Genomic DNA, 23,250 nt, shown 5'->3' with positions numbered 1-23,250 from the left:
AAATACAGCAGGCCCACCAAAATCAACCCGTAGGGCACAAGTTGAACTACTCTTTTATCTGTTACAAAGCAATATATTAGTATTTTCTAGGGGTACCAAACAGAAGAATTGCATAGAACACATCAGTTATAGAAACAGCAACTCTACTGAGTACATACTCCAGTCAGTTGTCTCTTCATGAAGTAAAGAAGAAGTTGCATGTTTCCTTCCCCAAAATTTGTTTCAATAGTCAAATCATTCAGGTATACGACTTCCCTTGCTTCATCTGCTTCATATGTTGTTTTCCAAAAATCCAAATGACCTAGTCAAGATCTAAATGACATTTTAGGAGATGAGAGGTCTAGTGTGATTTGACTTCAGTGTGTGAGTAACATTTATATTCACTCATCCCTGTTTGACACCATCACATCATCACTGTACTCAAACGACTTCCCAGTGTCCAGTGAAGTAGGAGGTAGGCTGACTGAGGTTCAGTTTGGATGATACCATAGACTATACAAGAAAAAAAATCAAAAAATAGCCAGCAGTTTTATTAATTGAGGGCAATTTCATTCCATTTGCTATTAAGGCTGTAGTTCAACAACTGCTTCTTTCAGATATGGTGCCACCCTAATTCATGCTCTCATTCCTGTTCCCTCATCACACTTCACTTACATTGCTAAAACTGTGCAACACACTGGATCAGAGACTAGACTGGTATTAAAAAAAAGTTAAAATCTTGTTTTGCCCAGAGTTATTTCTAACCTAGATTAAGTTTTCTGACCTAAGTCACCGCATAGTCACAAAAGTGGAACACCCAGGGCAGGGGGGCCTTAACCTGGCATTGCCACAGAAAGATGCTTGTCAGGCTCTGCCCTGTGGCTTTCAGCACAGAAGGGATGCTGACTCTCCCAGCTATTCCTGCATACACACAGCTGCAATAGTCACTCTCCCTTAATGGGAAGATTAAGGGACTGATTCTCTTCCCAACCTGTATCTCTTTAAAGCATTCTGGCAGTACAAAAGGGCTCCGAAGTGGGCATAAATTAATTTCTGCATTTAAACTATTGCATTTTTTATGGGTGTTGATGTTGCTCTAAAACATACACCTACATCTGTAATAATTAAAAGACGACACTGTCTGGGTTTATATGGATGCTTTAAAAGAAATCTGCACAGGTGTTGTGAAGGTTTGTATTTTTCCAGTTTTAGATAAACATGCAAGAGGTTAAATAACATACACACTCTCTAACAACCAAGAAACATTAGTCAGGCATCTGCTTCCAGGCATATGCAGGTACTTTAGTGCTTTTATGGATGTTTTACAGGCACTGGACAATATTATCGTTTCAGCTAAGGAAATGCTATTTATTTACATTAAAACTTTCATTTATACTGTGCTCAAAAGGCAACCAAGCACAACTCATATTTATTTTATACGGAAAGCTCAACACTAGCTATAACAGCATTTGTTTCATCAGTTAGGAGTTGTATTTCAGAGGTATCAAATCTCAAAAAATTTGACACTAAAAATACAGAAAACAATTGGATATTTTAAAGCAAAACAGACAATACATGTATCATTAAATATAGTCCATGCCACAGCTCCTCATGCCTTAGGAAGCCATTCCCAATTCTTTTTAAGATTTACTGGGATAGCAAGGATAACCAACTGCAACAGCTAGAAAAAAGTACGCTATAGTGACTCCACTGTCTGCTTGCCCTTGGGGGGTTCTGGCAAGTATTAGCAGCCAGCAGCAGCAGCAATAACCAAGTGCGTGATGGCGTGGTGCTTCACAAACATAGCAAAGCCCGTCAATCCACACATGCACAATTCACAATCCAGTTCACATACTGAATCTTGCTTTCGTGATGACTAAGGCTGCACCAACACACTGCCATGCAGCTAAGATCGCAGTAGTACAAATGTGTCTTGCCCCTCATACATAACAATTCATGTTGCTGACAGATAACTACAGTTCAGAAAAAAATCTTCTTGCACTGGCATTTGTTAGCAAAAAGCAATCCTCTAATACTGCTCTCCACTGCTGAGAAGTCCAGTGCTATGAATTAGAAAATATTAATAAAATTTTTAGTGCCACTGGAAGTATTCTCTTTTCCAGAAAACAAAATTAATTAAAAAGAGTTCTTCCTCTACTTCATTAGTGGTTGTAGATTTTCATGATCAGGCTTACCAATCTACACATTTCCAAGTGTCTTTTGTTTTAGGGAACATCACCCCTTTAAGAACCAAACATACAATCAACACAATTTGATGTTCATTCAATTTTTATGGTAAAACCTAGTGAAAATACATCTCTTATCAGATTGGCTCTTTATTTCTTCCATAGCTAGAGCCAAAACCATTTTAGATACATTTACCACAGGAACATTGTTCATGAACATCTATTGGGTTGTTATGTACTACTTTCCTCTTCTGGGCTGCAGCAACTTGAGACACATTTGCAAAGGTTTATTTATAAGGGCTTGGGTAGAGACTTGGGAAGCAGGTGATTAAATGAGTCAGCCAAAGAAAAGTCAATATACATATGTGCAATGCTTTTATAGGATTTTGTGAGAAGAAACATTTTTTTTTGAAAGTTAGCAGCCAGTACAACAGGTGAAATCTGGGACCATCTGAAATCAATTATATATTTACCCTTGACTTCAGTGAAGCTACGGTTCTCTCATATTTTGAATAATACAGAAATAGTATACTGGGCAAGGTGTGACTGCCTCAGAAACAAATTGAGCCAAAATTTAGAAAATCCACTAATCCTACTTTTACCACATCTTCTTGAAAATAAACCTCTCTGATAAGCAGCCTCTCAAAGATTTTTCTGATTATCCATTAAAAATTCACACAACTAGCGAAGTACTTCCAACAGGTCACCAAAAGATAATTAGCTGCTACAACTTCCGGACTCTACAAACCTAGACAAATATAGCTACAACCTTGAAAATGAAAGGCTTCATACAACTCATTGTCAGTCTTCTACAAATGCTTGTTACTATTGGGTTTTATCTTTAAAAGAACACTATCAAAACATCATTTCTGTACTTTGTGCTAGATAACCAAGATAACTTATTGGAAAGGCAATTATATTTTTGACTTAGTTATGGTTTCTCTTAACACATTAGATATAGACATTCTTGACAGGACATTACAAATAGTTTGTTGCTCAATCGATAATTTTGACGGAACAGATGGGAAAAGATTTAAACATCTAAACAAACTGTCTGTACACCTATGTTGTGAAAGAAAACTGAGAACTTGGATACACCAATGTACTGTTAATTTAAGGGGAAAAAACTGTTTTCAATTAACCTTATAGTTCAGGTGAAGTGTATGTTCCTTAAGCATTCCTAGTAACCCTTCACACATTTTTATTGCTACAGTTGTTGGTCTGCTAACAAATATTCACCCACATATTATTCAACAAAAGTTAAAAAGTATATTTGTTAGAACTTTATCTCAAATGTGGTAACCGCTGCAACAATGAGAAGGTATATAATCTAATACTAACGAACAAAGGTAATACACATTTCTTTATACAAACAGACATTTGAAGAAAGCTATGATTGCCAATTATTATATTAATTTAGTTACTATAACTGTATCTTAGTATGAACAGGGAAAGCATTACTGCTTTTACAGTTAAAACCACTTGAACGGATACTGATTGCTTTTATTCTACAGAGCTGAAAAGAAAAAATGTCAAGGTTAGAAACATTCTGGGAAATAGATACTCCAATAATTCAGTAAAGGAAGAAACTTTTCCATTACTGCTCTGTTTTTTCCAGGTAGTTTTTCTCCATTTTGGAATAGTCAGAGTGTTCAACCTCTTACAAGAAACTGCGACTTCAACACAATTTAAAAGATAAAAGAAGAGTTAAGCTATTGCACATGAATAAAATATCCTAACAAAGGACTCTAAGATGTCAATGGCAACACTGACCTACCCCCAATTAAAAAAAAAAATCTTCAAAAGTAAAACGTATTCAATGGACAAAAAACTAACTGGGTAATATATCTCTGTTGTAGAATTAACAGACACCTTTCATAGAAGAAGGTAAGTAAAAACAAAAGATTCAGCCTGCAGAAACAAGCCATTTCTCTCTGATGTCTCCACCAGTTTGGTACCACTGTGAGAAAAAACTGAGAATCTATTCGTAACACAATTATCACTGCACTAGTAGTAGTCTCCATAACACGTACTACCATATGATGCAAGACTTGTATGAGAAGTAATAACGATAATATTGTGTCATTTCTTTCTGGTTGCTCACCTTTCTAGCTGAAAAGATTTTGAATTTTACCAACGTTAAACAGCATTTGTTCAGCTTTTGTTTATCTTTCATTGCTCTCAGAAAAACTAAAGACTTTTACTGAAATGGAAATAGTATTTGCATTGATTAAATGAAAATTAATGAAAAAATGCTTTAAACTTACAATGTTATCGAGACAATCTTCATAAGAAACTGTTGTACTTTTTTTTTTTAACACAAAAATGTGTTTTTTATTAGAAAATCGCTCTCTGCTTTAAAGTTCTGGTTTGAATACAGCAGTTCATTTACAGGCAATGTGGAGCTAATCTGTTTTCTAGTCTTTTGTTTGTTTTTTTATTTTTGCATATTTGTTACATCTTTCCCCTTGAGAAGTCCAATACTGCATGTGGACAATTAGTTTTTGTGTCTGGTGAGATTAGCCAGATTGCATGGAAATTCAAATTCATGTTACATCATTGGTTATCTGGCTTCAGGAGAAAGTCTAACTCTTGTGCTAATATATCTGTTGTTGCCGCAGCTCTTCCGTATGTGTAACTGAGCATTAGTTTCATACTCTCATCTAAATGCTCCCTATCTTTTGATCTTGATGGTGGTGATTGCAAACAAATGATGTTCTTTCTGGTCTGGATACCCTGCCTTGTCCACATTTCATCGCATTCACCTCAGGGCCCTGTTGGTAATGCCAAGTTGCCAAAAATGCTGGAATTGAAATTACTAACATTTTTGATGACTTAGGCACATAAGATGACACAATGTGGAGCACTAAAGGATAGTAAGTGATAAAAAAAACAGAAAAAAGACCACATTTGAATTTTCATGAGGTACTAGCATTTCAAGATAAAACAACTTTTTGCATTTCCATTTCTATTTCCTTTCAACATAAAAAATAATTTGGTATTTGGAATTCTGGTGTAAAAAGAAAATTGTGAAATCCCCATAAGTCAGAAGGGAAAATATTTTCAGGCATAGATGCTCTTCCTCCCCCCTCCCCTACCGCCCTGCTCTTCACCCAGAAATAAAATATAGCCAGATCTACAATAGACAGCTGTTCAAGAGCACATGCCAACACTAAGCCATATTTTCACAGGTAAGATAAATTCTGTTGTGCCTCTACTAGGAATCAGATTATACATGAAACAGATAGGTAAACAGAGAGTAAACGCACTAAAACTATCCCTTTGAAATCAAAAGAAAATTAATGAAGCAGAATGTATCAACACAACTACACTGTTTTGATACCGAGCAAACTAAACTTACTTTAAGGGAAACGAGTACAAGCTGTCAGAAGTTGGGTTTTTTTGGTTTTACAGAAAAAATAATTAACAAAAGCAAAGTGTTCTGTGTCACCATGAAAGAATTATGTCTCATACTATATGTTAAGACAAACATGATAGGTGATACCTACTTAATTATCAGAAGAAAAAATAATTATGGCATCAGATTTCCTAGGAGACCTCCCAATTAAATATTCAGCAGATTAGTTTATAATTTATGAAGTAAAATATCCACTGAAAATTTTATAAAAGGAATCTTTGTTTTGTTTATAACTCAACAGATATTTATATTAAGACCCCGTTAAACAAATGCAAGGAAATAAGCAAATCCTCATTCCTTGTACTAGGCTAGGTCCTTATATATAATGATTTACACACAAAAATTGATCCCTGTTTCGTGGGTTATACCTCATCTACTTACTCAGCTTTACATTTGCCTGTATGACAAAGAGGTAATGGTGCCTGTTACAGATTAGCTCTATGTCATGCATGTTTCCCAGGAAAAACATTAACATACGTATATTTATTTAACATTGTAAAAGGAGGGGTAAAATCTTGTTGTGCCATTGGAAGTAAAATACTCTCACAGTCTACAACAATACCAATATGTGAAACTAAAGAAAGACCCTCTGGTAGCATTCTTCAGGCATGGAAAATAATTGATTTGAATGCATCTTTCTGAAAGGAATTAAAAAAACAGAACTTCCACCTTTTAAAGTCCCTGCCTGATAAAAATTAATATTCTATACTTGGACAAAAGAATGCTATTGAATATACTTTCATAAATATACATTGAACGCTAGTAGGTTCCATTTCTTTCTAATAGTAAGTTTTCGGGGGGTTTTGCCACTCTATTTTGTTCACTCTAACTTGGCGATCAAAGATTTTTATTTTTACACTATTACAGAAGTGCATTTTTCTAGGTTTCCAAAACCACCTTATTCAACCTTCCCCATCTGTCACCATCTGCTTCTTTTTAGCATGTACTTTTTGTGTGATCACATAAGCATGTGAAAAATAACTAACATTCAGATGATTGTCTGCTGGTACATTTGAGGACTGGGCATAATAAAATTGAACTGCCAAAACGTACTTAACACTTCTAATTTTGTTGGGTCTTGCATGTGAGCTACATTTGATTTTCAAACTGTTTTACAGTTGGAAAGTTGATCAGGTACTCTAACTCAACAGTAAAACTGAGACTACATAAATAGCTCAGCACTAAAAAGATTATATTCAATGAGAGGAACAAAAACCAGAAATCCATCCACAAGAGTTCACACACTGATCTTGATGGAGTCAATCCGCACCAGGTTGCCAGAGGCAGGATAAGATGCTACAAGGAGCCTACACCTGGACAGTCACAACCTGAGTCTTCGCTAAGCTGCCAGAGGGCAAGGAACAAAGGACTCCCATAATTACAAGGATGTAAGAAATCTCATGGAAAAGCAGGAAGAGCAAAGAAACTAAGACAAGGGTAGAAACGCATAGAAATGAAATGCAATCCCTTAACAATACAGCAAATACTGCTTCCAAATGCAAAATAATTCGAAATTGCCATCAAGGCACAAACGTTGGATGGTGGAAGCGTCAGCTTACAGAACTCTGTCATGTTTCAGCATACCATCTCTGCATACTATGCACTTCTTAATAAAGCTAATAAAGTCTGTAAAAAGAACAAAAGAGGTATGAAGCTAGAGAAACAAATTACCTCCCACCCTCCAAAAATATATTAACCTCACTCTAAGAGAAATTCATATATGAAATTCTTTTCATCTTGTTAGAGCACCACTACAGGCCTCTCAGATCTTTAGCAAAACTGTTACGAGTCAGAATACAAATATATGTATACTACCACAGACAATTTTGGGGAGTGTCTCATTAGTCCTTCAAAAAGAAAAAAAAATTAACGGAAGTGAATACCTCACCAAAAATAAAAAGAAGGCCAATAACAACAGCAATTACCCTTCCCCCCAAATAAACCCCCAAAAGCCACCAACGATCAGGCTTTATGAATGATTGCCAGTGGTAACTAAATAGGATTGAGTATTTGCTCTCTAGAGCATGGTAGAAGACAGAGCTAAAAATTAAAGTTTCCTTTGCACTGTTTCTGCTAACAGTATTTCAGAGTTCCAACTCTGAAAGTTCATACTGCTCTTAAAGCCCTATGAATGCAAATGCCATCTAACAACATCTCAACAGCTACTTTCCCTTAATTTGTCCCATTTTCCGCAAATTCCTCTTTTCCCATTCACCTTTGTTATCCAGTAGTTCTAGAGCTGGAAAATAAAGGCACTTGCCCATTATTTATAAAGCACTGAAAAGCTGCACAGAATTTCAAAAAGCACATTGCTTAAGTGCCTCAAATATCTTATAATCCAAAACAAATTTAAAAGAAAACGAAAACTGGATGAGCCACTACAGAATTTATTGTGTCCTTCAGTTCTGCTATATTCCTAAGCAAACAATTCTCCGGTTCCTCTTCATTTTCTTTAAGCTGGTCATCTATTTCTACTGCCTTTCTTCCTTCACATCTCTCTCTGCAAAGCACTCTAATTGATTCTATTAAGCGAAAATTTGCAAAATAAAATAACTGTCTCCTTTAGTCCAGCTCAAATCTCTTTCTTGCTCTCAACCACATTTTTCCACCATAAGAAAAAGCTTTGCATCTCTAATCTGTGTTTTCTGGCCTGTCAATCTGCCTATAAGTCCATTTGATTCATTTCCTGAATTCCTTTTACCTCCTTTTAACTTCTCATTATTTGTCTTCTTATTTTACTCAAATTCTTCTCCCTCTTCCATTAAAAAAAAATGCTCTTGGATATATTATCCATACAATAGAGAACACCATGTTCTCTACTGCATAACAGGCTGGTCTTCTTTAAATCCTCTCTTTAGCTAATCTCTTTCAATAGGTATCAGAGGATCCATGATTGCCTCAGTTTGTCCATGATGTTGGCTATTTTCATCCACTTTTTTGCAAACAAGCACTTTCATCCTTTTCCCCACACCTGAAGGAGCTCTTCATATTGCTACTTCTCTCTGCATTAAAATCCCTCTTTAAAACTCTCCTTTGCTATGATGACTGCAAAAACTTAAAACACCAACTATAACACTAGCCAGTACTGTCTCACTGCATTCCTGTGGTTCCCTTTCTGCCTATATCCATTAGTTCTGACTCCTATCTGGTAAACTGTGCAGTAGATCATCTTATTCTCAGCTAGACAAGTTACCAGACTGCCTTTGGCAAATATCCTGATCCAATACAAGCGTTACAAAGAATTAAATAAATATATAGTTGCACCAGTGACAAAATGCTTTTCTGCCTCTGTGACAACATCTTATAATCTGCATACAACACAACATTCCTGGAAAATTCAACCTCAATTCCTCTAAAAACATAGCAAAATTTTTTTCTTGCTATGAAAAAAATCTTAAGACTAGTTACTCTGATTTGGACAGGGCCTTCCAACACAGGGCACCATGTTTCCCCTTGCTGAACTTCAGCCACTTTCAATGGCCAAGTTCTAGATTTTGGGTCGCCCATACATCATTTTACTCCCCCAAAAGTAAAAGCTGAAAGTGAGAAAGGAGGTGAAATGTGGGGGAAGACAGCTGCTGCTTCTCGATAAAAGAGGTTTTTTTTATTTCTCTGATGTAAAACTCAGGGAAATAATTGGTTCCATATGATCTCCCTCCCATTTCTAAAAGGATAACGGAGAAAACATTTGCCAAACAAGCATAGTGTACCACATTTAAGATCTCCATCATCTCCACTGGTCTCATTCTGAAGCAAATTATAAGACATGCTGATCTTCTCATGCCTATGGACAAAGGGTACGAACCTACTTTGGTCTTATTTATTGCCATATATCTTTAAGTGATAACAAGTTGGACAAACTACATTGAAATGGTCTTGCTTTTTTTTTTAAAGAGAAGACTATGGTTGTTCTTTAAGGAAAGTATTCATCCATCTACTCTGTACTTTTATGCTGATAAAAATTAACCGGGTCCTACCACTTTCCCTGTTATTAAAATACACCTAAACATCTTTGATCAGCTGCATCTATGAAGAGTCATTTGACTGATCATCCATGAAGTCCCTTACACTCTAGTTCATAGCCAAAACATCTTTTGTCCTGTTATTAAAAAGATTAATATCTACAAAATGAATATCTGCTATTCCATCTTGTATCTTCCATGTGACACCAAAAATCAGTATCACAGTGACTGCCTTATTATAGCCAATACTGTGCACTTAGTACTAAGGAAATGCTTTGCTAGTCCATACTTAAAGTGAAATGCAGACAGCATCTTGCTGAAAAGTGTAATCTCATATAAGAAATTACCCTTGTAAATGATTAGAGCTACAAAAACTTTGATTTCTCTACACAAGAAGCTTCATTTCATTAATATTTTTTGATCGTTAATGATCAAATGAAAACTATCAAAATCCAAAATGCTTTTAAGTGCCACAGGATATATACTACAATCACAAGTAACTTCTCAGTTTTATTCTTCATTTTCTTTATTAAGCAAGTGATACCCTATGGAAAAGTCACAAGGTCCCATCCTGCCTTTGCCACTGCAAAAATTGCAAAAGAAACATTTTATTTCTTTTGTAAAAATTCAAGAAGAGTATATCTCCATTTCCTAAGTGGGATCATAATTCATCTTCTTCACATTAGATCTATCTTTATTCTCTGGCATCACAATGATCTCTAGTGTGATAGCATACTTTGAAGGACAACAGTGGAAACAGACACCTAAGAAACCAAAGTCTTTTCTTCCTGAAAAATTACTAAGGAATGAAAAATTGTAAAATATTTTATATCTTTCAAATGGGGAATACCGCTAAATCTCAGAACAGGAGGAAATGTTAAGCATTACCACTACACCTACATAAAAAATGAGGTTTGCATTAATTCTACTGCAGAGGATAAAGGTATTCTATTATTATCAGATAATCAAATTATTGTCAAAAGGCTACAGAATTTCACAAATAAAAAAAGCTATGTACAGCTGGAATTCTTCAATAATTGTGGCTGAAATGTACATTCATATTGTAAACATATATAAGCCCTACTATTTGACAATGGCAAATATCTTCTTAGAGAATGCATTCATTCCCGTTACCACCTCTTACACTTGGAATGGGACTATGTAAGACAGAGCATATCCAATGCCACCTTAGTTTTCTTTGAACTGTACAATACTGGGGTTGGATTATTGTGAAGGATTTGGAGAGGACGGTGGGAAAGGGATGTACATATGGACCAGCTATCTTAAAGCCCTGGACACCTCTGTATCAGCACAGTGCTTGGTGAAGGTATGCGTAAACTTCCAGATAGGTGTCAGGAACAATAAATCAGTGGCTGTGCAGAAAAGTAATTTGAGTTCCAGTGACTAAAGTTGGCTCCAACCTGACAATCCCAAAAAAGTTTTTTTTACGTAGTCCACTGTTCATTTGATCTTTACAGGGACAATGACATTCTTCTGGATCTACCAGATATTAAAACAGTCAGTCTCAGGTCCTATATGAAAGGTCAGGCCCTATCAAAGAAAGAGCCTTTTCAAAACAGGGTGGGAAGGACCACTTCAGTCTCAGAAACCTAAGGTTTGTGGGGAAAACACAGCAAGAGGTAAGCTTATTTTCAGATTAAGAGCTGTTCCGATAACACCTTGGGAAAGAATTCAGTGTGGATCCACAGGGACACCTTCACAGAATCACAGAATCACTGAGGTTGGAAGGGACCTCTGGAGATCATCTAGTCCAACCCCCCTGCTCAAGCAGGGTCACCTAGAGCACGTTGCACAGGATCGCATCCAGGCGGGTTTTGAATATCTCCAGAGAAGGAGACTCCACAACCTCTCTGGGCAACCTCTTCCAGTGCTCTGTCACCCTCACTGTGAAAAAGTTTTTCCTCATGTTCAAATGGAAGCGTCTGTGTTTCAGTTTGTGCCCGTTGCCTCGTGTCCTGTCGCTGGGCACCACTGAAAAGAGTCTGCCTCCATCCTCTCAACACCCTCCCTTCAGATACTTGTACACATTGATAAGATCTCCTCTCAGCCTTCTCTTCTCCAAGCTAAACAGGCCCAGCTCTCTCAGCCTTTCCTCATAAGAGAGATGCTCCAGTCTCCTAATCATCTTTGTAGCCCTTCGCTGGACTTGCTCCAGCAGTGCCACATCCCTCTTGTACTGGGGAGCCCAGAACTGGACGCAGTACTCCAGATGTGGCCTCACCAGGGCTGAGTAGAGGGGGAGAATCACCTCCCTCGACCTGCTGGCAACACTCTTCCTGATGAACCCCAGCATACCATTGGCCTTCTTGGCCACAAGGGCACATTGCTGCCTCATGCTTAACTTGGTGTCCACCAGCACTCCCAGGTCCTTCTCCGCAGAGCTGCTTTCCAGCAGGTCAACCCCCAACCTGTACTGGTGCATGGGGTTATTCCTCCCCAGGTGCAGGACCCTGCACTTGCCTTTGTTGAACTTCATGAGGTTCCTCTCCGCCCACCTCTCCAGCCTGTCCAGGTCTCTCTGAATGGCAGCACAGCCCTCTGGTGTATCAGCCACTCCTCCCAGTTTTGTATCGTCAGCAAACTTGCTGAGGGTGCACTCTGTCCCTTCATCCAGGTCATTGATGAAGAAGTTGAACAAGACTGGACCCAGTACTGACCCCTGGGGGACACCACTAGCTACAGGCCTCCAACTAGACTCTGCACCGCTGATCACAACCATCGGAGCTCTGCCATTCAGCCAGTTCTCAATCCACCTCACTGTCCACTCATCCAGCCCACACTTCCTAAACTTGTCTAAGAGGATGTTATGGGAGACAGTGTCAAAAGCCTTGCTGAAGTCTAGGTAGACAACATCCACTACTCTCCCCTCATCTACCCAGCCAGTCATTCCATCACAGAAGGCTATCAGGTTGGTTAGGCATGATTTGCCCTTGGTGAAGCCATGCTGACTACTCCTGATCACCTTCTTTTCCTCCACATGCTTGGAGATGGCCTCCAGGATGAGCTGCTCCATCACCTTTCCAGGATGCAGGTGAGGCAGGTGAGGCTCTTTCACCTGAAAGAATGTCAGGCCAGGAGGGAGTCCACCTCACACAGGCTTAGCTACTTCCCATTTTACTGTTGGAAGCAACTGTAATCTGGCTTTCACAAAAAGATGCAATAGCAAGCAGGACTGTATGCCTAAAGCACTGGTCCAACAAGCATTCAGAGAACCCAGTTCAAATTCTTGTTTGGAACTGAATCCCTAACTCCTTCCCAATTCCCTTAAGAAACCATGAAGTGCAAAACCATAGAGGTTTCACCTAAAAAGAAAACACCAAGTCAGCTCTCAAGCTAGGTGTAGATCTTTGACAGTGCAACAGTTCCTGGGTCAACTGCTTCCTGGCTGACAGACAGGAACCTTGGACTATCCTGAGTGTTACGCAGTACACTATCACAGCGTACTGTGTAACTACAACCAACTTGTACATGGGATGCTACACCAAATGGCCTGCAGAAGGGAAGCAACCATCACAACTGACCTAAACCAAAGAGCAGGATGTAAAAGTATTATTAAAGGACAGCTGTTGAATGGATCTCTCCACCGAAGTGCAGATTATCTGGCTTCTGAAGAGAGGCTGAATAGTATCTGCAAATACAGTACACTTATCATGGCTGGGCAAAACGTAAATATATGCTGCCGTTTGTCTTGGGACAAGCAAGAATTCACCATGGCAACAGGATAAAGTCCAGCCATAGCATTAGTTCAAGATCTGCAATTTGTCAAAAGTAGGAAGACTTTGGCCTGAATGACCAAAAGGTAATGATTTCTATGGCCTGAACTACAATGAGAAGTGATTCATCCTCAGACACATGCATATGACAAGAATGGAGGACCTAGTCTTTTAATGGTCCTTTTATCAATCAGCTGTCCCATGCATGAAAATAGATATAATTGTCTCTCAGGTTAGCAACTATCCAGCAATGCATTGGTAAACACTATTACTGCAGCAGAGAGAACCAACGGAAAGCTTTGTTTTTTGTAGCTGTGTTCATATATTGCTAACTTCACCCTTTTAAATATGAACATGTGGATAAAGACATCGAGTCTTCTTAAGCCATACTGATATCTGTCATACCTTCTAGTTTTGGCTAAAAAAGAGTGTGTCCTAAAACCTTTACCTCTGAGGTACAGGGGGATGAGTTCTATGGCTCCCAGAGTCAATGAGGCGTCAATCTCCTACAAGACAGATTTGTACAGGATGGATCTCCAAAAATACTCATAATGGGAGGTGGAGGAGAGAATGGGTCTGTCATAGAACAGAAAGACAAACTGGATCACATAACTTGTGGAAAGTGTCTAAAAGCCAGAATGATCAATTGCCAAGTTTGATGGACGACAGCAAACACGTTTCCAAAAGTGAGACATGGAGAAGCAGATGAAAGAAACTGAAGAGGATATTTGTGCTCTTTGAGAGTGTTTTCAGGACTGCTGACAGGAAGACAACGAGGGGGTCAGAGCTGGCAATGACCACTGTAGTCTATGCCAATGATAACTACCATCCCTTGTGCTGTTCTAAGCGCTGGAACAAGTTGCTGGGGCTAGAACACACAAGAAGTGGCCACTGTACCAAGCAAAACAGTTGGAATGACAACGTCTTCTAAGCAGTCGTGAGAAAGGCTCAAAGCAGGTTAAGAATGGCTCTGGAATCCTTAAAGGTGATGGATGTTGAGTGTCTGTGCACTAAACAGGAAGGAGACATGTCAGAATTTTTTAAACAGGATAGCAAAACTCCGTATCCAAGTCTTCTTGAAATCTATGGGATGGAGTTTTGCAAAGGACAGCAGATATCAGCGAGTTTATCTTCATAACTAGAGCAGCTGATGACTTACCAAACAGCTGTAATGAACAAACACACTTTACCAAAAAAAATTATTTTGGTACTTCAAACCTGTAGCCCAAGAGCATGAGTGCTCAGATTTTTCTTTGCTGCTGAAAGAATTAAGGAAGATGGAACCAGACAGATGAAGAGAAATGTTGTGTCTCCTGAGACTACTGGTTCTTTATAATGGGAGAAAAAGAATGTATCAAAAGATCTCATTAAGATCCAAAATGGTTTCATTACCTGTAAGTGCCATATTAAACTCATAACAAACTATGAACAGTTTCAATTTCCTCTTAGAGCGCAAATTAAGGAGACTTCAAATTTGCTTTAAGAAATTTGGAAACAGAATCCTCAAACCTGATCATCCTAACTTCTTGAGCACCAGCCAACAGTATCCAGAAGGTGATGTGTCCCAGTCAGTTTCCTTGACACCCCTTAATTGTAAGGTTCTGAATAAGGTATCAAAGGCAATCTAAAACAGCTTGTTGAAATAGCGTCCAGGGCTTGATGCTGCTACTCAGGATTCAATATTCCCAGAATTAAGAGGGCAAAGAGCCAGACTGAATCAGTGCCTCTCTGTCTCCTCACTTTAATCTAAGGCACATTTTTCTTCAAACAGATGTAGAATGGAGACTTTCTGGTGGTGCTGAGCTGCTGCACAAGAATGCTTCTTAAAAAAACGGTGGGATTGAAGGACCTTGTCAACCCCTTTAAGTTGCCTAGAAAGTCTATCAGCATCAGGTGTGTACTACGTCAGTGTTCCTTGAATGAAGACAACAATGGAAATAATGGCTTATTCAGGATACACAGAATCCTTGGCATTAAGTAAAGAAATACTGCTGTCTCTCATGTCAATGCTAGAGCTGCATTTGGCAACCCAAGAGGAGAGGCAGAATGACATCTGCTAGCACCAGTCAGTACAGTTGACTGAAGTCAGACAGGACAAGAACCAAATGTTGACACCTTTTTTTCAGTAGGCATCAATGTGAGAGCTGACAGCACTGATACTGGAGCATTTGGGTAACTTGAGTCTCCTCAGCAGACCTTAGAGTGGCCAGATGAGAACTGTGAAGGGAATCAAAACAAGATCCTTCTGTCCATCTTTTTGGCAATCCCTGAAAAGAATGATGTTTAGCACTCTGAGTGTTGGCTAGTGATAAAGGTAGGGTGGCATATTCTAGGATGCAACCTGGGCATACATACTGGGAAACGGCTAGTTCTTGATGCATGCCTCAACCAGGGCTGAGGTTGATACACTCACTGTTTTTAGCAGAAATATCTAAAATTTCAACTTCCTGCAACTGGGGAGTTTGGATAAAACTCAGCTCAGTACCTTCCTGTTCACCCTTCCCTCCATTGCGGGTGCATAAACACTACTTATACAGCTCAGTTAAATAGATTCATATGTTCCAAGTGACAAGAGAGCTGGAAGATTATTTCTGAAGAAATTATTGGAAGATAAAAGCTTCAAGGAAAGAAGGCAAACATCAGAAGGAAAATGCATGTTAAAGGCCATTTTAAAGGCTAAGAAGCACAACATCAATATACATACAGACTATCACTAAAAAGAAAGACTAGTAGTGTATACAATTCTGAATAAAAATAGCAGAGTATTAGTGACAAAATTAATCAGACAGTCAGTTCTTTGATGAACTATGATGAACAGTTTTCATCACAAACACTATAGTCTACAATTACATGAAAAAAAAAAATTATGCTGTATTGCAAGAATATATTCTAAATCATACCTCAGGTGCCAGGTATTCTGGAGTACCACAGAACGTTTTCATAGTTGCTGCATCTGTGATCCCTTCTTTGCAAAGTCCAAAATCTGTAATTTTTATGTGTCCATCTTTATCCAACATTAGATTTTCTAACTGTGTATTGGGGAAAAAAATGCTCCCTTAGTATTTCTTAAAAGGAAAGGCTGATGCATTACATCAATTTTTTTAAAAAAGCTATGGAATTATTGCTCGCAATGCAATATAATTAGTCCATAATTTACAACAGCATTTAACAGAATTTATTGTTATACCATTTAAATAATTATTTAATACTATTTTACAATTTACAATAGTAAATCATAGCTCAATGAAAGCATGGCCTTTCAGTCTGAAGTTTAACACGTTTTGTGCATCTTCTACAGAAAGCAAGCAAAATCACTTTCTAAATATTCTCAAGACACAATTATACAATTCAATGTTACAATCATGACTATCATTCAGTAAGACTTCATAGGTTTCCTCTGCTGATACATGATCTTCATTTATGAAGATACATTTTACTTACTGTACCGTCATGAAACAGTTAATATGCATCCTTTAAAAATACCATTTTTTGAAAATAAATCCTTAAAATATTTGCATCTTCCACAACCTTTTCAAGAACAGAGACGAAAGTGGGAGAAGAGAGGCTACTGATGAAGAAAAAACACTAGGTAAATTCCTCCTTATGTACTTGCAAAAGACTAATTCATATTTCTCTTGAATAGTGCCAGTGGATGTGTACTTCTGGATGCTTTGCATTGCTTTTTAAATAAATAATCCTTGCTTTGAAAAGTGAAAATAGAATATAGCTTGTTAGGAAGTATTTAAGGAACAGGAATGAAAACTACTGCAATATTTACTGAGGACTATCTCAAAAACATAGCTAACATCACTTTCCCCAAAGCTTTTCGGATACGATATTAGCAATAATTTTAATATAGATACAACTAAAAACAAGTAAAACATACTTCTGAACAACTTTTCTCAACAAAGAAGTGTTGTTTTCTTATTATAAGGTATACACTGAAAATGCCAACCAAGAACAATGATAGTGTCGTTCTCCTAAGTCTGCATAAAGTCGGAAACAGTTCAATGGTGTTTATTTTCTTTTGAGTGAAACAGCTTCATAAAAGAAGATGCAGGTAGATGACATGTGTAATGGAAGATTTATAAGGTGAAATACCTCTTTCCTTATTATTTAGAATTTAAACCTAATATCATGACCTATCATTCCTTGACCAGACAATTTCATGTTTTTCCAAGATGTCACAGTATTCCATGTTATTACAACAGATTCTGCCATAGCCAGGTAAACCAGTATTTTGGTTTTTGTCTGCCTCCCTGAGCAAAACTTGCCTGCAACTGCCTCTTTCCCTTCAATTGCTCTAATGGAAATACATCAATGAACTGGACTAGTGCATATGTATAATGGAAAAACACAATTTCTCATACAAAGAATTAAAGGCTTTTTATAGTAATAAAAAAGAATTTTATTTCCCTGTTGCTTCATGGAATGTAGAGGTTCTTCCCACATAAGTTAGAAAATGTTCCTATTGAAAACAGGGGCATTTTCCATGGAATCTGGTCATACAGGGAGTACCTGCAGCATAGTACCTAAGGAGCTTCAGGTAACAGAGGAAATAATTATCTAAAAAAACAAAGCAAAAAAAAAAAAATCAAACAAAAATGTTCTTTCTTCTTTTCTTCCCACTCTATGCCCAGGCAAATCTATGATGAACTATATTTTACCATTATGCATCTTTCCTAAGATACATAAGACAAAATAATTTTAAAATTAAGGCTGAAATTCTACTTGTAGTGTTTTGAACTATTTTAAATGTTCTGAAATCATACAGGAAAATACTACTTTGGTGACATAAACAGAATACAGTCACATTTCCCCACTTCCCAATTTCCCTGATCTGGGGAAATAAAGAAATATATTTGAGATTCTTCCTGAACTCTAAGTTAAGTTATAACTAATGAAGAAAAGGATCAGAAGTTTGTAAATCTCCCTCAGCTGGTATCATTAGGGTATGTCATTTCTTTCTTTAACCAAGTTAAAGTCAAGGAACATATCTATCTATAGATTACTGTATCAAACTGGCTCCTCCAGTATCACATGGAACTTTAAACCGAACACAGAGTTTTTTCCCCATTAACTCTGAATAGTGTAACTTTATAATTACTTTGTGTTTGTCCCAATAGTCTCTGCAAAAACAAAAATTTGATTACTTTTTTTCTTTTTTTTCTTTTCTTTTTTTTTTTTTTACCTTGAGATCACGGTACACAATCTTCCCAGAATGCAGATAGTCCAAAGCAGAGACAATTTCTGCACCATAGAAGCGTGTGCGGTCCTCTGAGAACACCCGCTCTCTCGACAAATGGAAAAACAGCTGCAGGGTAAACAGCAGGGACAGGATTGTAATAATTACTGATTTAGTGGGGGAAATTAACACAAACATAAAACACCTCTCATCACCATATTGTGATGATAGATAGTACACTCTCAGTGGACACTCAGCACTCTTAGACAGCAGCTGGCTTATCTTTTCCAGGTTTCCAAAGGGAGAAAGTGAGCTGTTAAATCAGCATTTTAATCAATATACCAATCTTGTTTAAGGCATTCTGCTTGCTACTCATTTAACCTTCAGTTACCAGAGGAAAAAAACAAGTATGCAGCAGCATCATTCTGTACTTCTCCCTCTACCACTTCCTCATGTTTTTATTTTAAGCCATTGAGAAATATTAAAATATCAAGGCACTGGTTCTGCCTCAAGTTTTTCAGTAATTTAGTAACTTATCTTTGAATTGAAAAAATGTCTAGTTCTTAGGTAGACTTCAACTGAACAGGTGAATTTGCCTTTTACAAAAACACCTAAATCATAATGCTAACCTATCACAGTCATTAGAAAAAGAAAACAGACAACTATTTAGGGCTTTTAAAAAGAAATCTATATATATTCTATTGTTATTATTATATTACTTTGCTACACTGTATACATTTCTTTGGTTTGTTTTTTTTTGGTCTCCTCAAAACTTCCTAATTAACACAGTACTTTGCAGATCCTTCTTAAACTGAAAAGTATTAGTCATTAAGTACTGCCAATAACTTCAGCTGCAATGAAAATGCGTAAGGTGAAGCTGAAGTTCTGTAATGTTATCAGATTCTTATCTGATAAAGCATCATTCTCAGGACCTGGAACAACACAGAAAACTAGAATTTGGCTATTTAATGCAAATTTACTCTGAAACGGACAGTTTCATTTTCTGCATTAAGAAAGCTTGGGAAGTCTTTAAACAAAGATTAGTAAGTATATTTCTGTATTCTACATAAGACCAAATGGACCTCCTTCCTTACTTCTTCAAATTAGGATGTTTTTGTTTTTAGAACAAGAGCTAATGATCAACAAAACAGAAATACAGAAAATAAGTTCATTTATAAATTACATACAGCCAAGGAAAACCATAGCAACAATGTATATTTTTCAATTTCACTGCTAAAAATATCAAGTAATTGAGAAATCCAAAATCGCAGGCTATGTACAGAAGAAAGAGACAATAATGTGTTCAGTCCGTCATTACCACCTTACATTTGTTGGTAATTTGCACTGCTAACATGGCACAGGACAGCTTAAGATTACTGCAGTTATTTTAAGTGTATGAATTTTTCAAAATGTAATTACACAGTCCTATGAACATTTAAAGTCAACTTCTTCCCTGACAGTCATACCTCAACAAAATGTTTATTACTTTCTTTTGAACCTAAATAAACCAAGCCTTCTGACTGCCTATATTCGTATAAGCAGAGACTTCATGGCAAACTGAGCAACTGTAGTTTGACATACATTCGATTTAAAGAGAATGCTTCATTTTTATTCACTGCACCTGCACTGCTTGTTCAGCCTCTTCTTGAATGCTCAGAGCCCCTGCGTAACGCTGGAGTTCCTGCAGGACAGAGTCTCAGTGTCTTGTAGGTATTTCAATTGCTTCTGCTGCTCGTTTCCCTCCTTAAGGACCATTCCCTGATTATGTCATCACACCTACCTGTAGTAAACTGTAGTCTGTACCAACTGTCCCACAGCTTAATTGCAAGCAGAAATTAAAGACAAATACCATCTAAGCAACTAAGAGTCTGTTTCTGTCTCGTATATTACAAAATCAGGAAAAGAGTAAATATATTTCCAAATTTTTTTTTAGTTTTTCCACACCTCTCCTGCAAGATATTTATTTAAATAGACGATAAATGCTGTTAAATAATTAGACCTTCATCCAAAAAAAGCCAAATGCTCTTGTGTAATTTATGCACTTATGTCTGTTTTGTGATCTCTTTTACAAAAAAAAGAGCTAGCGTCACTCTTTTTCGGAGATTTTTGATAGACTCAAAAGTAATTCAAAATAAAGGGCAGCTTTCGATCACCTTTTTATGTGTATGCATAACAAATGTATTCCATAAAGTTATGTCATAACATCTAGTTAGCCCTATGTTCATATCTGTGCAAACGACTAGTACAATTTTCTATATGAAAAGGAGACTAATCCAGCAGCTGAGCAGCAAAACCTTGGAAAATTCTGAAACCTCAGGATACTTGGCAGCACAGACATATTACTTTGTGTAAGAAGAATCCCGATTTGAATCTGATAGGAGATAACCACAGTAGACAAAGACTTTTTTTGTTAATATTTTCAACAAAATATTACCAGCATTCATTCAAAATACTAACTTCAAAGTATAATGGCCAGTTAGAAACAACTAGTGATAGTTCTTTGTTTGTCAAAGAGACTCTGAGTTCCCAAGTCAATTTATTTTAATGTCATATCTGACAAGGATTCATAAGCCCAAGGAAGATTTCTAGAAATTAGTGTGCCTGCTCGGTACCAACAGATCCAAATCCCCTTCACCAGTGACTCGCAAAGCGGAGACACACACAGCTGAATCAATCCTTAAGCATTTCCCTCACATATGACTAGATGCAAAAATAATAAGCACCTTTTTGACATTATCGTGGCTCAGAAAGAACGAATTATCGAACAAGAGAGAGTTTAAGAGAACACAGGTCAATGAGGGCTCTCCTGAGCGAAGGGGTGAGTTACTCTCCTGGAGCTTTTTACCCACTCAAGCTGCTGGGATTGCTCTGCTCTTCCCATGGCAGCTACTCAGACCCCACAGACTGCAGCCTGGTGCAGCATGCAGAAAGCAAAACCAGCTGTAGACTGTCATGGTCAAGCCTCTGCTCCGTATGCACCTGACAGGCTGGCATCAGCATGGGTATGGACCACTAAAGATGTCCAAGGCAGACATCTCTACTTGTGAAGCAGAGCCCCTGCAGAAGTTTTACATGTACACAGGCTGTGGCATCCTCCTTCCCAAACAATAAGTGTGACTAATCACGTGTGAAACAGTAGGGACCTGAGGCCTTACTCACCTAGGAGTAGGCAACAGGTCAGATAGCAAATATGAACTATTTTGTGAATAAGTAAAACATTGCAAGTTTAACATTACAATCATTTGTTATAAACATTGTTCATATTACTACAGCACCTAGCAGAGTTATTATCAAACCATATATGCTAGTTTTGAACGAAAGATATATTTAAATGTATGTTAAAATTCATACACTCAGATACATGCCAAAGATTCTAAAGCAAACTTAAAAATCGTAATAGAAAAATTTAATTCCATGAAACTACAGCAACTTTTTCTCTTAAAAATGTACAGAATGACATTTATTAGATATCTTGGATTTCTTTCCAATTCCAAAGAGAAATCTTCATCAGCTAATTATTTAGTTGGTTCGCTATTTTGGAATGATTATGCCACCAGGCTGCTTTTACAACTGTAGCAACAAGAAGATTTGATTTATTAAATCAGGGAATGAAAAGAAGAAATCTGATGGAAAGTTAGGAGAAAAGCTTCATATATTTGCATTATTCATCGATTTACAGTTATTAAATATGAGATAAATTCATTGGAATTGCAGTAGAAATAGATTTGGCACATTGTGTGCATAACTTTTTAAATGGTATACATTAACTGTAACATCCAAATACATATAAGTAAGCATATGACAGTGCTATAGCTATAGTTGGGACTGTAGCTATAAATTTGCTGGTACAGCTTCATTTAAAAACTATACAACAATGTTGCCATGATATCTTTCTAATAAAAAGTTTTAATGGAAAAATATTAACAAATAAAAACAGAAGTCAAATATGAGAGTACATTCAACTGCAGAGCCAAGCATACACACTGCCAAATATGTAAAAGATCCAACCTTATATGTATCAAAATGTTAAGCTTCTACAGATGCTAGTGAGACAGTTAGTGTGTTGATACTTGTATGGCTGGCTCCCACTATTGCATGATGGGTTTGCTCAGCTCTGCAGTAAAACACACTTCATATTTGACTGTTGGTTTGACTCTTTTGCAGTAACAAAGTGACTGCAGTGTCACTTGCAGTAGCAGCTGTGAAAATTTTAATTATTTGATTACTTTACAGACTTTATACCACTTCTGGGCAAATTCTTACCCAAAGAAATATAGGGACCTTATTTGGGGCTGTAAGAATTGTAGGACAAGGAATATACTCTCTCTTATGTAGAGTTCAGGAAAAGAAAACAGGACACAATCCAAATAAAATGATGAAGTTTACAACAATATTCAGTTATTTTTCATTAGATATGTTGTAAATCCTCTGTATTTTTTTCTAGACACTAATAGCACTTGTTCAATTACAACAAACCATTTGGTTCTTTCTTGCCTAATGAATTGAAGTAAGAGCTGTGGAAAAAAAAAAAAGCCAAGTAGAAGGGAAATTCAGAGTTCTGGTGTGGAGAAACCATCTGAACAAATTTTAGAGTCTAATTTTATTATGCAGATAATTACCAATTAAGTCTTGCAACAGAGTATAGAATTTGGAATTATCCTGAAAGTGCAAAATGCAGAAATTAATCAACTTATTAATCAACTTAATCAATGTATTCTGCAGAGTAATGTATGTAATAAATTTCATTCTTGAAGCTTTTAAACCTTTATTGCAAAATACTGGAAAT

At 37.1% G+C, this 23,250-nt stretch overlaps 1 protein-coding gene across 7 annotated transcripts in view; it reads right to left on the bottom strand.

Moving 5' to 3' along the window:
• Positions 1 to 23,250, bottom strand: part of AKT3 (AKT serine/threonine kinase 3) — a 164,894-nt gene that overhangs the window by 25,775 nt on the left and 115,869 nt on the right. For 6 of the 7 annotated variants that reach the window (XM_067293338.1, XM_067293340.1, XM_067293341.1 and 3 more), the window contains 2 exons: positions 18,471 to 18,593; positions 16,180 to 16,308 (listed from right to left, as the gene is read on the bottom strand). The exons of the other annotated variant lie outside the window; for it this stretch is intronic. In XM_067293338.1, the coding sequence (XP_067149439.1) occupies positions 16,180 to 16,308; positions 18,471 to 18,593 (252 nt within the window). The remainder of the gene's footprint in view (positions 1 to 16,179; positions 16,309 to 18,470; positions 18,594 to 23,250) is intronic. 7 annotated transcript variants of the gene reach the window in all.

This window comes from Apteryx mantelli, chromosome 3, assembly GCF_036417845.1.
Source record: "Apteryx mantelli isolate bAptMan1 chromosome 3, bAptMan1.hap1, whole genome shotgun sequence".
NCBI lineage: Eukaryota > Metazoa > Chordata > Aves > Apterygiformes > Apterygidae > Apteryx > Apteryx mantelli.
This window is presented reverse-complemented; position numbering and strand designations above follow the sequence as displayed.